This window comes from Xyrauchen texanus, chromosome 37, assembly GCF_025860055.1.
Source record: "Xyrauchen texanus isolate HMW12.3.18 chromosome 37, RBS_HiC_50CHRs, whole genome shotgun sequence".
Classification (NCBI taxonomy): Eukaryota; Metazoa; Chordata; class Actinopteri; order Cypriniformes; family Catostomidae; genus Xyrauchen; species Xyrauchen texanus.
The window spans coordinates 13,300,552-13,312,979 of NC_068312.1; the positions used below are offsets into that span (position 1 = coordinate 13,300,552).

Here is a 12,428-nt window from a genome sequence, read left to right on the forward strand (position 1 = left end):
TTGTATAACTCCCTTTACTTTGGGATCTATATCGCCTGAAGCTGTTTGGAAAGTTTATAGATCATCTGGACTGTGAGCTGTGTAATTCTTCCTCTCCTCAGTCAGTGAACTGCAGTGCTGCTCGCTTCATCATTACAGTTTAATGTGATCTCATGTTGTGTTAAATGAGATCAAATGACTATTCGACAACGAAAACATTTGTCAACAATTTTTTATTGTCGATGTTGTCGATAATGTCAACTAATCGTTTCAGCTCTACTTAAGAGTCTCTTAAGAGTTTTTTTTTTTTTACCACACTAGCCTTTAATTATGGTATAATATCTCCACCCCTACATGGTGTCACAATTCCCCGTTGTTTGCTCAGTGTTTCTCCCCTGTCACCTGTCCCGAACTACACTTCCCATATCCCCTGCCCTCATCACTGCCAGTGTCATTGTTCTCACCTGTGTTTAATTTAATCATTATCCTTCTGTGTATTTAAGCCCTGTTGTTTGTTCATTCATTGTCGGTCGTTTTATGTTATGGTTGTCTTTCACTGTGTTCCTGCCGTGCCCTCCGTGGATGTTTCTAGTGTTTCTAGTTTTGTTATCCCCTCGTGGATGTTTTGTTTGTTCCCTGATTTATTCTGTGTTTTCTTATTTATTTAATAAAGTGCTGCATTTAGATCCTCACTCCTCATCTGCCCTCGTCTGAATCCTAACACATGGCATGTAATGACAAATCCAACTATGAATGATAGCTTTATGTGTCAGTTAGATTGCTCTTCCTGTCTGTGGAAGGTTCTTGGCCAATTTAAGCTGCATTAGCCCAGACATTAGCCGCAGTCAATGGTCCAGCTATGCAAGACTCACTATGGGGAAAGCGCCTGCTAAATAAATAAATGGCAATATAAAATCGAAATATTTAGGATAACAACTTAATGCATCAAAAGAAAGTCTTCTTTGTTCACCCTTGTTAGGTCAGAATCTCTAACAATGAGATAAATGAATATCTGGCTGAATTCCATTTCAAGCACACAAGAGTTTCATAAATAAAGATCACAGTGGTAATTAACACCCCTGGCTTCCTGTAATTACACTCAAGTCACACTAATTAAACACTGTCATACTGTGTGTTTCGGACACCCTGACAGGCTGTCTGACAAACAGGTGAGGCAAACACACAGACATATATTTTTATTTTGTAATCTATAGCATGTTAGATCAACCCTAATGCAGTTTTTTCTTCCTTTCCTTAATCTTTCGATTTACTGAATATATAGAATCAAGCTGGATTACATTATGCAGTTTGAATGTGACTGTGAAAAATAGTTCATGTGCAAGTGATAAAATTGGTGGTAATTTCTCACATTAGTGTTCAAGAGGAATTATATTAAATAATGTCAGCTTTACTGTAGAGCAGTGGTTGGGAAAACTTTTCATTAAGGAGCCAATTTAAAAAAAAAAAAACTATTTTCAAAAACAAAGTTATAAATAAAATGTTTATATTGCCCATAAACTACTCAAAAACAAACAAATATGCAAAAATGAATAGGCCACATGTTGCAATATGTTTTTGAGTACACGTGTTTGTGCGGGTCTCCATAAAATTACTTCATTTTACAATTGTTCATGAAAAATGTAAATTCCCTTTTGGGCTGTGTGATATGTAAAAAATATTTTAATAATAATCGTATTTAAAATATCATGATATCCGAATATATGGTCAACCCCCCTGCCAAGGGTCAGTGAATATTTTTGCTTTATTGATTTTGTTTTAAAAATGAAATTAATTTATTGAAATGTGAAAAACTTTAAAAAAAAGACATTTCAAAATTCAAATTGCACTTTAAACAAAATGAAAAAAGCAATTAAAATAACAAAGTGATTAAAGAATCTTATATATAACCACCTCCCCAAATACAAACATTTACCATCTCCAACAGCCCCACTTGCCATCACGTAAGTATCTGTCAAGGATACCAGGTGAAAAATTACTAATAGCATACAAATTAAGAACTAAGACAATTATAAATGTAAAGATAATTATAATAATCATCATAATAAATATGTATAATAAATTCCCTTGTGGTCCCAAAAAATGCTGTTTGTATTGCGTTTGTTAATACAGTTAATGCTGCCTAAGCAAAATAAAAGAGAATAACATTTTTGGTTCAAGGTGAATGTGTCTTGTATTACTTCGAGTCTTACAGGTCACCCACCTGTTGCGGGTAGATGTGCCAAATTACTCGTGCATGAAATACATTTGGACGAGGAGCATTTTGCGGGTGGCGAGTGCTATATCACACCCTGGGTGCACATAAAAAATTAACGAATGTTCATGAAATCGCTCATAACAACTAAGATCAAAGGTTATTGGGAAACGAGGCCCAGAACTCTATGAATGTGCATGTCTAGGAGAAGCACTTTCATTGCACTCGTGAATAGCACAAATATCAAATCAGATGTGCACCGGCGGCTTTTCTTCTGTCTCTTCTTAAAAATATAATCATGTTTCATCAAACTCACGTCTTTGTGTCTAATTTCTTGTAATAGATCACTCCAAGGCGTCTTACAGATCGCCTTCCACAGTGTTTGGTACATCAGCAAAATCATGAAAAAGCGGGTGTTCATTTCAAACCTTGTTCACCAGGAGTAGGCTGTGCGACAAATTAGGAAGAAAGGAAATCAAAACAGTGTCATTGACTTCAAGCTTTGCAATCGCACCAAATCGATACCACCACTGTAAAGGAGTCATCGCCATAGCATACAATACATAAAGAAGATGTAAAAGCCTGCACTCCGCCGTAGAGATTAAACCAGGACTTACTATAAAGGGATATTTTATACTTTGGTAGCATTTTATTTGAATTAATTGAAAAAAAATTTACCACTGAATTCCATTTATAATGCTTTAAAAACAGTCATTGTTAGTGTTACATAACCATTCTCCAACTTCTCTATGAACTTTAGAATTAAACTGTTTGTTTTTTTGCTACTGTAACTTCAATATTTCTATATGTAAATGATCTCTGTTATTATTTGGCTTACATCTTTCATCAAGGTGAATCAGGTTTGTTGATGAATACTGAATAGATGTTGGACTGAAAATCCTTTATATACATTATTTTTATTACTTATATACATATATATTTTTTTAAAGTTAAAATTATGTGAAACCAGAATGCTTTGTGATAACACACATTATAAGTAACTTGCACCAAAGGTTTAAGCCGCACTCAGAGATGTTCATGATGTTCTCAAGCATTCACATAACAGTGCAGCAACAGAAAGAGAGAAAAAACAAATATGCCTTTCATGAGAACAAGGACATTTTTTGAGAAGCACATAAAGAACACAGAGGGAGACGTAAGGCACATTGTTAGCCTCAGACACCATTCAATTTTATTGTATGGAAAAAAGATCAGCGTCAAAATTGTTCACATTTTCTCCTCTTATGTTCCACAGAATAAAAATAGCCACATGAGTTCAGAACAAAATGAGTGTGAGGGATTTGGGTGAGTGACTAACCCATTAACTCTTTTGTAATGCTCAAAGCTGTTCCAAAGGGTATAAGCAGCAGAGTTCGGCAGGAGTGCAGAGAGCTTCAGACTGCTGGCATGCTGGAAGAGACAACTGAGGTGTCTGAGGCATCAGCAGCACTTTGAAAGAACACCATGGGTCAATAATTAACACATGCTGCATAACCTGTTTGACCTTCTGCCGTATAATAAACAGACAGATATAGAGCAAAAGAAAGAGATGAACAGATATTTTCTGTCGGAATATATGAAGATGAGAGAGCTAAATGGAGGAGAGGTAGGAGGAAAGAGAGGAAGAGAGAGAGATAGTGAAAGACCTTCTCTCAGCATGTTCGACTCATGAACACACACACTGATTCTCCATCTGTTGGCCATAGAGAGGGCGGCACAAGTGAAAAGAGAGAGGGAGAGAGAGAGAGAGAGAGAGAGAGAGAGAGTAGGACACCTGAAAAGACAAGAGGAGAGATAGTTTGAAAAAGCAGAGGGGGATAAAAAAAACAAAAGAGAGTGCAGAAAAAAGGAAAGAAGATATTAATAAAGGATGACCTCTGACCTGAAGCAGTTGGAAGAGGGTGCTCGAATTGTGAGAGAAGTGGACGAGACAAGATTCAGAAAGCAGAATGATGTCAGGAATAACACGCTTCATGCTTTTTGCAAAGACGAGAAAGACGAAAGACTCTTTAATGGCAGAAAAGTGCTCTTAAAAATAACTCAATACACCGGAGTTGAGGGTAAATTAATATTAATCATTAATATTGCTCCAGAGAAGCATGAGATGGTTTCCATCCACCCTTAGATTACTTTCTATAGAAAATTTGGAAAAAGCTATCTGTTAGCATTCCTATTCATCTTAATAGAATTTGCTTGGCTGCTTGCAGCCCCAGAAGTATTCAACTTGCATGCTACAACTGCAAGATAACACTGAAAATCTTGGAAAAATGGAAAATGTGGCTTCCAGAAGTTCATGTACCCTGAAATTAAACCCATTCCGCCATATTACTGACAAGCTCCATCCCCATCAGAAAGTTTGTGTGTTCAATTTAAGCGCATACACATTTCACTTTAGCGCTACTAATAGAATGTTGCGCTGGAAACCTCCGAGACATGTGAACACCACATAAACACTGGTGATCGCAATTCACATGGTTGCATTTTCAATGCATATTTTAGCAAATTAAGTACTATAGGACATCAGGGTATTCCATGCCACAGAAAATGTGCATAATGTGAATTTTGAAATTCAGTGACAACTACCTGACATCTACACACTACATATCAAAGAAGGGCATTATTTTTAATTTTGAGAATGATTATGTTGTCATTTTCAGAGGTACCTTGATTGTCAACTGAGAAGACTTATAGCAACCAAACTGATAAACGATGCTGCAGTGCTAAAGTTTGATCTATAGGTTTACGATAATCAAAAGAAAGTTTAAACCACCGTGTTTTGAACATATGTCTCTGTATACATTTCTAAACACCTGCATCTCAGCTAAATGAGAGCTGAAGATTTCCCCATGAGTTGTAAGTCCAAAATAAAGTGGCGTTCCATTGTATTAAGTTTAAAATTCAGAGTTAATGGGAGAAAGCATGAATCATCACATAAACAATCTCCAATTAAATGGAACGTGACTTTCTGTCCAGGGCAGAGACGGCACCCTACACTGTGGAGAAGAGTGCTTGAACATGCAAAATCTTTCTTTCAAACATCTAGATGGAGCACAGCTGAATGTAACAGAACGCATGGTCTTCAAAACTATTTTCAACTTAATACTGCATTTTAAAAACGCGATAATTATGGTGTTACGGAAAACGTGGTTTGCAGATACAAGGTTCAGAAACAGTGGTGCGGACTTACTAAGCGTATTATGGTAACCCGATGGAAGAACAGAAACGTGAATTCTGAGCATTGAGCATTTGCAAAATGACCAAATGACCAAAATGCTCATCCCTGTTATATACTGGGAAAATAGTAAGAGTAGTATGGAAGTATGTGCTTCCAAAAAGCTTTTTGACCGCATAATGAAAGTACCAGCATGGTCTTACTGCTGACACTAACAAATCAAGCAATTGACCCTTACTTAGTGGCATTGTTCAAGAGATTTGTTAATAATCTGCCACAATCTAGATGAAAAAAGCACATTACACATTAATCTGTCTTTATTTTCTTGTAACCAATATTGTGTACTACTCCAAAAGGAGGTAGTGTTCTTCAAATATCATGACTCACTGTCCAAGGAAAATGTAGTCAGCAAAGTCATTATTACAGGCAAAAAACTTTGGGGTGCTAAACGTCGGTGTAAATGCATAATTAAAGTCATAGTTAAGGAGATAATTAGAGAAGCTCAAATAAATCCACACAAAAATGGAAATGTATTATTTGCTGCCTCTGCTGTGATCTCTATAGTACTCTATAGTACTATAGCATTATGTTATACACCCACATAAATAACTAATATGTGTTCCTTACTAATGACTAACTGCCTCAATGGAGAGAGGCAAGAAGAGGAGGAGGATGCAGAGAGAGAAAGAGAGAGAGAAAGACAGACAGTCAGTCAGTCAGTCAATGAATATTGTTTTCATGTATTACCAACCAAATGAATTCTCCAAAAACAGACATACTAGCAAATTTGTTTAAAAAAGTAGGAATAAATTTGTCTTGCAGTGCAAGACTGTTGATTTTTAGCTAACATACAAAAAAGGTAAAGAATTATAGTAGAGTGTGCAAATAACGATTGAAGAGGAATTGAAAATGTACAGTCTATTAAGATTTTGCATAATTTTTTGTGTTGTTGGATTTGAGAATAAATTGTTCTTTTAAAATTATTTGTTTCAGTGATTCAGTCAAACTGATTTGCAAGCATCTGATTTGTCCAATAGTGCGGGAAACATGTTGGAGCCATAAACAACCCAGAATCTAATCCAATCTAATCTAAAGTATAGTTGAAATGCATCAGTATTTAACCATTAAAGGTGTTTTACAAAAGAAAGGAAACTGTTATGCTGGGATGCCCTTGAGTGATGGTTTAAATGAATCCGTTTTTTAATGAATCTTAATTTATTCTTTGAAATTGTATACTGAAAATAACTGTTAAAATGACCCCGTTTTCTAAAACAAATCAGACGTCCTGAATACAAATTCTTTCTTTGTAAAGATCAGTAATCTTTCATCTTTAAGTGTTGTAGTGTGAGCCACTGAATTCTGGTAATTCATCTTGTGACTTCTGACCCCTATGTCAAATAACATAAACTGAGAAAAATGTGAAAGACACTTAAAATCCTTTTCAATTTTCAAGGGCATTTGCAGCCCATTAGAAATGCTTCCAATTAGGCTAGAGAGGGCAGTGGATGAGACTTATTGGGCCAATTCTGAGTCTTGAACAACACAGCGAACACTTCTCAGCATGGCCGTAACTACCATTGAGGACACCGAGTTCATGTCCACTGTATTTTTTTCTTGAAGTGTCGTTTCATTGTGAAGTGAAAGACAATTATCCTTGCATCAACGTACCATCAAGCGACACCTACTTGCAGATACCGCTGTCATGTCAAAACGAAAGTAATTGTCTGTAGCGGAGTGTTTCCTAAACCAGTTAAAGAACTGTGTCTCGCACAGCTCACATAAACTTCAATACCCACAAATCCATTGTTCAAAATAAACTTGACGCCATGTTAATTTCTGCCTGTGATTTTCATTCAAATGACCGAAAATGAAAAGGCTGCAACAAACAAAATTATCGTTTGGAAAGCCAGCAGAAGATGAGCAGACAAAGAGAATGAGGGAAGGTGAGAAAGTTAATGGTTATGCAGTAAATAGCCTACAATATGTGATGCAATAGGGCTACCAATGAGATTCAAACCTATATCCTACTGAAATGCTGAAATCCAGTGTTGCAGCTAGCTAATCTGCACTGACAATTAAGCTAAATATTATATGGATAATTAATGTGTTGTGAAGTGATTTTAATAAGCATGGCCCAAGCATAACCTGTTGTTGAATGATATGATGGTCAGTTATTGCCAGTATTATAATAATAATAATAATAAAACAAGTCTAAATAACTGACCAATAAGTTATTGGTCAGTTATTTAGACTTGTTTTATTATTATAATTATTATGTTAAATTCAACAGAGGAGACAGGAGAGAGAAGTCAGGCAGTTGAGGAGGAGAAAGAGTTAGAAGTAGAAAAGAGGGAAATAATAGGTGAAGTGCCCTCCCAAGACAGTCAAGATGTGACACTCACTGTGTCAGAAGGTTCAAGCTTTGCAGCCAATGACCCTGCAATACATAAATGCAGAAGCCACTAACTGCTCTTGTGAAAGAGCATTACGTCGTCTCAAAACCTGGCTTCAATCTACTTCGGGTGACGAGAGGCTGTCTGGTCTTGCTCTCATGAATGTCCAAAGAAACATGGAAGTTTATCCCAAAAGAGTCATGCAAAGTTGGGATGCTTCTGCCCACAGAAGAATAGTTACTTGTTTTGATAAAAGGTGAGACTGAATTACTGAAAGCTAAAGGTATTCTTTATTATTTTATGTATTGTATGTATGCATTGCAGTACAGGTGTTGTATCAACTAACAGTTGAGTCAACTGAACTGATAATGGAAATATTTTTCTATCAATTACAGTTAGTGGTGAGAACCCAAGTCCATTTCAGAGGATGCATACACTACAAATGGATCTCCACCATTTCAGAGGATGCATACACTACAAATGGATCTCCACCATTTCAGAGGTTGCACAAGAAGCCACAACTAACTATAGGTTATAGTTCAACAGTTCACACCCAGATACAGGAAAACACACACACACACACACACAAACACACACCCCCGCGCGCGAGCACGCAATGCACAGTTTGCACATGTTGTTATTGAAAATAAATATGTTGTCAGCCAAACTTATTTCTCAAGTGTATTTTTGACCTTGGTATTTGAAAAATCCTGGTTAAGGCCTTGCTTCTCATTAACAACAAACTGTGTTTCCTCTAATCAGCCTTGTTTATTTCAGATTCATTTTGGGGTTTTTTCAGAACATGATGATTCAACAATGTGAAAGGAGAGTAATGGATTGTCCTAGTCAATAATTTCAGACAAGCAATGGTAAATGAGGGAGAAGATGAACACATCTGAGCACTCTTGAGACACTTGAATGCAGAATACAGGAGTTGTTCTGCAGCTGCTGGCAATAAGGCAAGCAAACATAATAATATGAGCTGGGTAGCAGGCTGAGCTCAGTGAGGCAGAGAGGAAGATACACACTGAGTCTGATGCTCTGAAGCTGCTGCTTTTGTTGATGCCTCTATAGCGCAAAAATGCAGAGAAACACCTGCAGAATACTTAACATTTCACCTGCCAACAACAAACCCTATCGTATGCTACTTGTTTAGATATGGAAAAATAAAATTTAGAGCATGAGTAGGAGAAATAATAGAATAAAAACTAGACGAGTCGTGGGTGTTTTATCTGACCTCCAAATGTTTCAAACAATTTGTCCACTCCAAGTTAACAACTTGCAGTGGTTTGTGTCTTTATCAGACATGTTCAATATAAACATAAACATTTCTATGTACATGGAGAGAATCTTCCCTCATCCAAAATTGTGGGCCGTATTTGTACATGTTTCACAATCCCACTTTCCAAATCAGTTTGGTTGTTTTTGTTGGTGTGAAAGCCATTTTCTGAACTCAAGTGCACACCAGTAAATGTGAAGAACAGTTGTTGTCGCAACTGGTATTGAAAGGAATCTATCCACTCGCTGAAGTAAACCACTATTGATGATGTACAATTTGCATCTTTGCATGCTTCTGGTCACACTTATTATTGTATCAGGTATTTCTCATAACTGTTTGTCTCTGTATAGCCTAAATAGCTTTTGGAGAGCAGCTTGCATTCTTCACAACTAATTGCATTGTGTCTGCGGCAGACAAATGCAAGTTTGTGCATGTAGTGTTGGTGTTTAATTCAAAGGGACCAATATTTCAATACAGCCAGATCTAATGAAAATTACGTGACTGTGGTGACATTTTTGCTAAATTAAATTACGTGGTTCCTTACATGTGTCACAGCAATTCCGAGTTGAACTGTCCACTGTGTGGCACTAAAAGCGTGTTAAACTTTTTCCCAAACAAATTAGATTAAAGTTAATGCTATCCCTGTTGTAGTATACTGAAGCAACCACGTTATTTTGTGGTGCTTCTATGACAATTTCGACACTTGCATGCTCTTCAGGACTTAAACCCGGTTCATTTGAATTGCAAGTGCAACACTCTATAAGTTGAAATACAGCGCAATTTGATTGCACACAAACAAGATTGTAAATGTAATTTGTTATAAAATGCATAAGTAAAAATGGAGCACCTAAAGGAAAACATATACTTTGGTCATCTGAACTGGCGATTGCTCCACACACAGTATGCGTGATGCAAATTTTGTCATTAGCACAGTACGCACAAACTGTCCGTGCTCAACACAGATTTTCTCAATGTGTGGACAGTCCTTGCCTGTGGGCATCATCGGCACATGTGCATGCCGTTGACTACTAAAAGAGTATCCCAAAGCAGTCCTAGTGTTCATATTCATATACGTATTCAAGAGTATACTTTGAAAGGCAACATGGTTGACTGGGTATGATCCGATCCGGAACACACAAAAATGAAGTATAGCCTGGGCCTTTACGAGTCATGTGCTATACTAAAAGAGTTTAGATGTCATAAGATAGCATTATTGAGGAACAGGGTGAGTAAGAGTTTATGAGCTTATAATCTGCCATTTTACTTGTGATTTGTGTGAAAGTGAATAGAATTTAATGTTGATGTAGCGCCTCTAGCCACGATACGTAGAACAAGCCACATAAACATGATTTTGCAAAAATGTATGTATAGTAATGTGATTTTATGAGAGCTGGTTGACAAATACAATGTTAAAAAAAGACCTGTGGGGTAGAGGAAAGGGGGTTTAAATCGAACTCTGGTTCAGTCCAAGCAATTGAATCAAGCGTGAATACAGACAAAGATTTCCTCATACAACAAAAAAACCATAGCATTACAAAGAGCCAAAACATCCTGGATCAACTCTCATCATGAAGATAAACTAAAGCATTAATGCACTTACTGTTTCCGTAGAGTCGACGTGTTGCTGGTACCAGAGCTGTCATTTTGATTCTGTCGTCCCCTTTCTTTCTCAACAGTGACTGACCCCCAAGACAGGCCTCTAGTCAACCTTGCGTGCATCCGTCGAGCTGGACCAGGCATCGTGGATGAAGGTATGGTACTGTTGCTGTTCTGATGGACACCTCCTGCATTGTGGTTTGGTAGCGATGATGGCTGGCCAGGCTTAGAGCTCTGGTTGTAGCTGTGATTCTGCATTGAGTTCTCGGTTCCTGGGCTCCTGTCCTGTCGTAGGCTCTGGTTTTCCTGGTTGACACGGTCTAGCTGTGTTTCGAGCTCCTCGATGCGTTTACGTTGCGAATCTAAAAGTTTGGCCTGGCTCTCAATTATGTTATTGAGCTCCAGTAGGTACTCTACAGCCCGACATGGGCTGTCTGTGTTGGACTCCATGATTTGGGCCCAACTCTTCCCCCCCACCACCTGATAGGTACAGTGGGGGGGGGTTGTAAAACAACTGTTGGATGAAGGTTGAAGCCTGATAGAACTGTTTATCTTTTATCTGATATGTTTTAACTTGTGTCTTAGCAACAGAGTGACACCAGAAAATGTTATATGTAGTAGGTCAAGTACGCTTTAATGTCATATAGACATGTTCAATCCTGAATCCTTAAGAGATGAATGGGGCAATAAGTTAGCTCTCAGTTAATGGGTTTAAAGGTCAATATTTAGTATCTTCTCATTTTCTGGGCAGCTCTTCCAAGAAGGAAAAAAAATCCATCCATGTAAAAAAACATGGAGAAAAAAAAAAGTCATGAATGCTTACATTTCAGTCAAAAGAAATGTCACTTGTAGAGACATCCTTTCTACTGGTTCCACAAACCCAGTAATTAAAATCCAGTCACTATATTGAGATTTGCTGGGCTACACACAACTCCCACATGCTGAGGTAGCACAGTGGAAATGAACAGCAGCAGAAAGATACAAATCGAATCCCTGAAATCCACTAGATTCAAGATCTGTATAGCTTGAGGCAGACAACATACTGTGAGACTCAACTCAAAAGGACAGGGTTTTTTTTTTAATAACAAAGAAAATATGAAAGGGCAACTAGTGACACGAAGAAAAAGTGAAAATCCATAAAGCCTGTCACCACATTGCTTAACATAACCACAACTGTAGTTTCCAGCATCTGAAGAGAGTAAATGGATTATTCAGAGTAGCATGAGAGAGGAATCTGCTATGATCATGTTTAAAAGTCTATGAAACACTTACACGCGCCCAAGCGCGCGCTGTTCTTCTTTCATATGTTAGTCAAATATCTGTTTCAAAATAAAATCATGTACATATATGGCGGTCCATTTTTAAACAATCATACTTACACCTCTTTTTCATGTCGTTTTCTTTTCTTCAACCCATTTTGAGTTGTCGTGTGTTGACACTTTAAATCAATCGCGAGCGCTCCGTTGTTTTCTTCGTCAATCTGTGGGTGTTTCTTATTTATTTAAATCTCGACGTCCGTCGAGTTTGATTAACAACGTAAGATTCACAGAAATTGTATGGTCTCTCATACAAATGGAACAATATGCTGTAAAGTTCCCAAAGTCACCGGCTCTTCGTGTGTTCACGCGCTGTGTTGGAGTGAGAGATGCGCGGGTTCTGAGCGTGCTTCTCACCTGACAGCTCCAGTCGCAACTGCCAAGAGACGCGCTAAACAAGCCTTTTCTGCACTCGTCACGTTCTCAACCCACGCAGGAGTACATACTGTAAGAAAAGGACATTTCAACGACGATAAACCTC

The 12,428-nt window shown here is 37.6% G+C and overlaps 1 protein-coding gene across 5 annotated transcripts in view; it reads right to left on the reverse strand.

Annotated features, from left to right (window-relative positions):
* Positions 1–11,128, reverse strand: part of LOC127630917 (IQ motif and SEC7 domain-containing protein 1-like) — a 107,943-nt gene extending 96,815 nt beyond the window's left edge. For all 5 annotated transcript variants that reach the window (XM_052108788.1, XM_052108786.1, XM_052108790.1 and 2 more), the window contains exon 1: positions 10,636–11,128. In XM_052108788.1, coding sequence (XP_051964748.1) covers positions 10,636–11,081 — 446 coding nt within the window. In that variant the 5' untranslated portion in view covers positions 11,082–11,128. The remainder of the gene's footprint in view (positions 1–10,635) is intronic.
* Between the last annotated feature and the right edge of the window lie 1,300 nt (positions 11,129–12,428).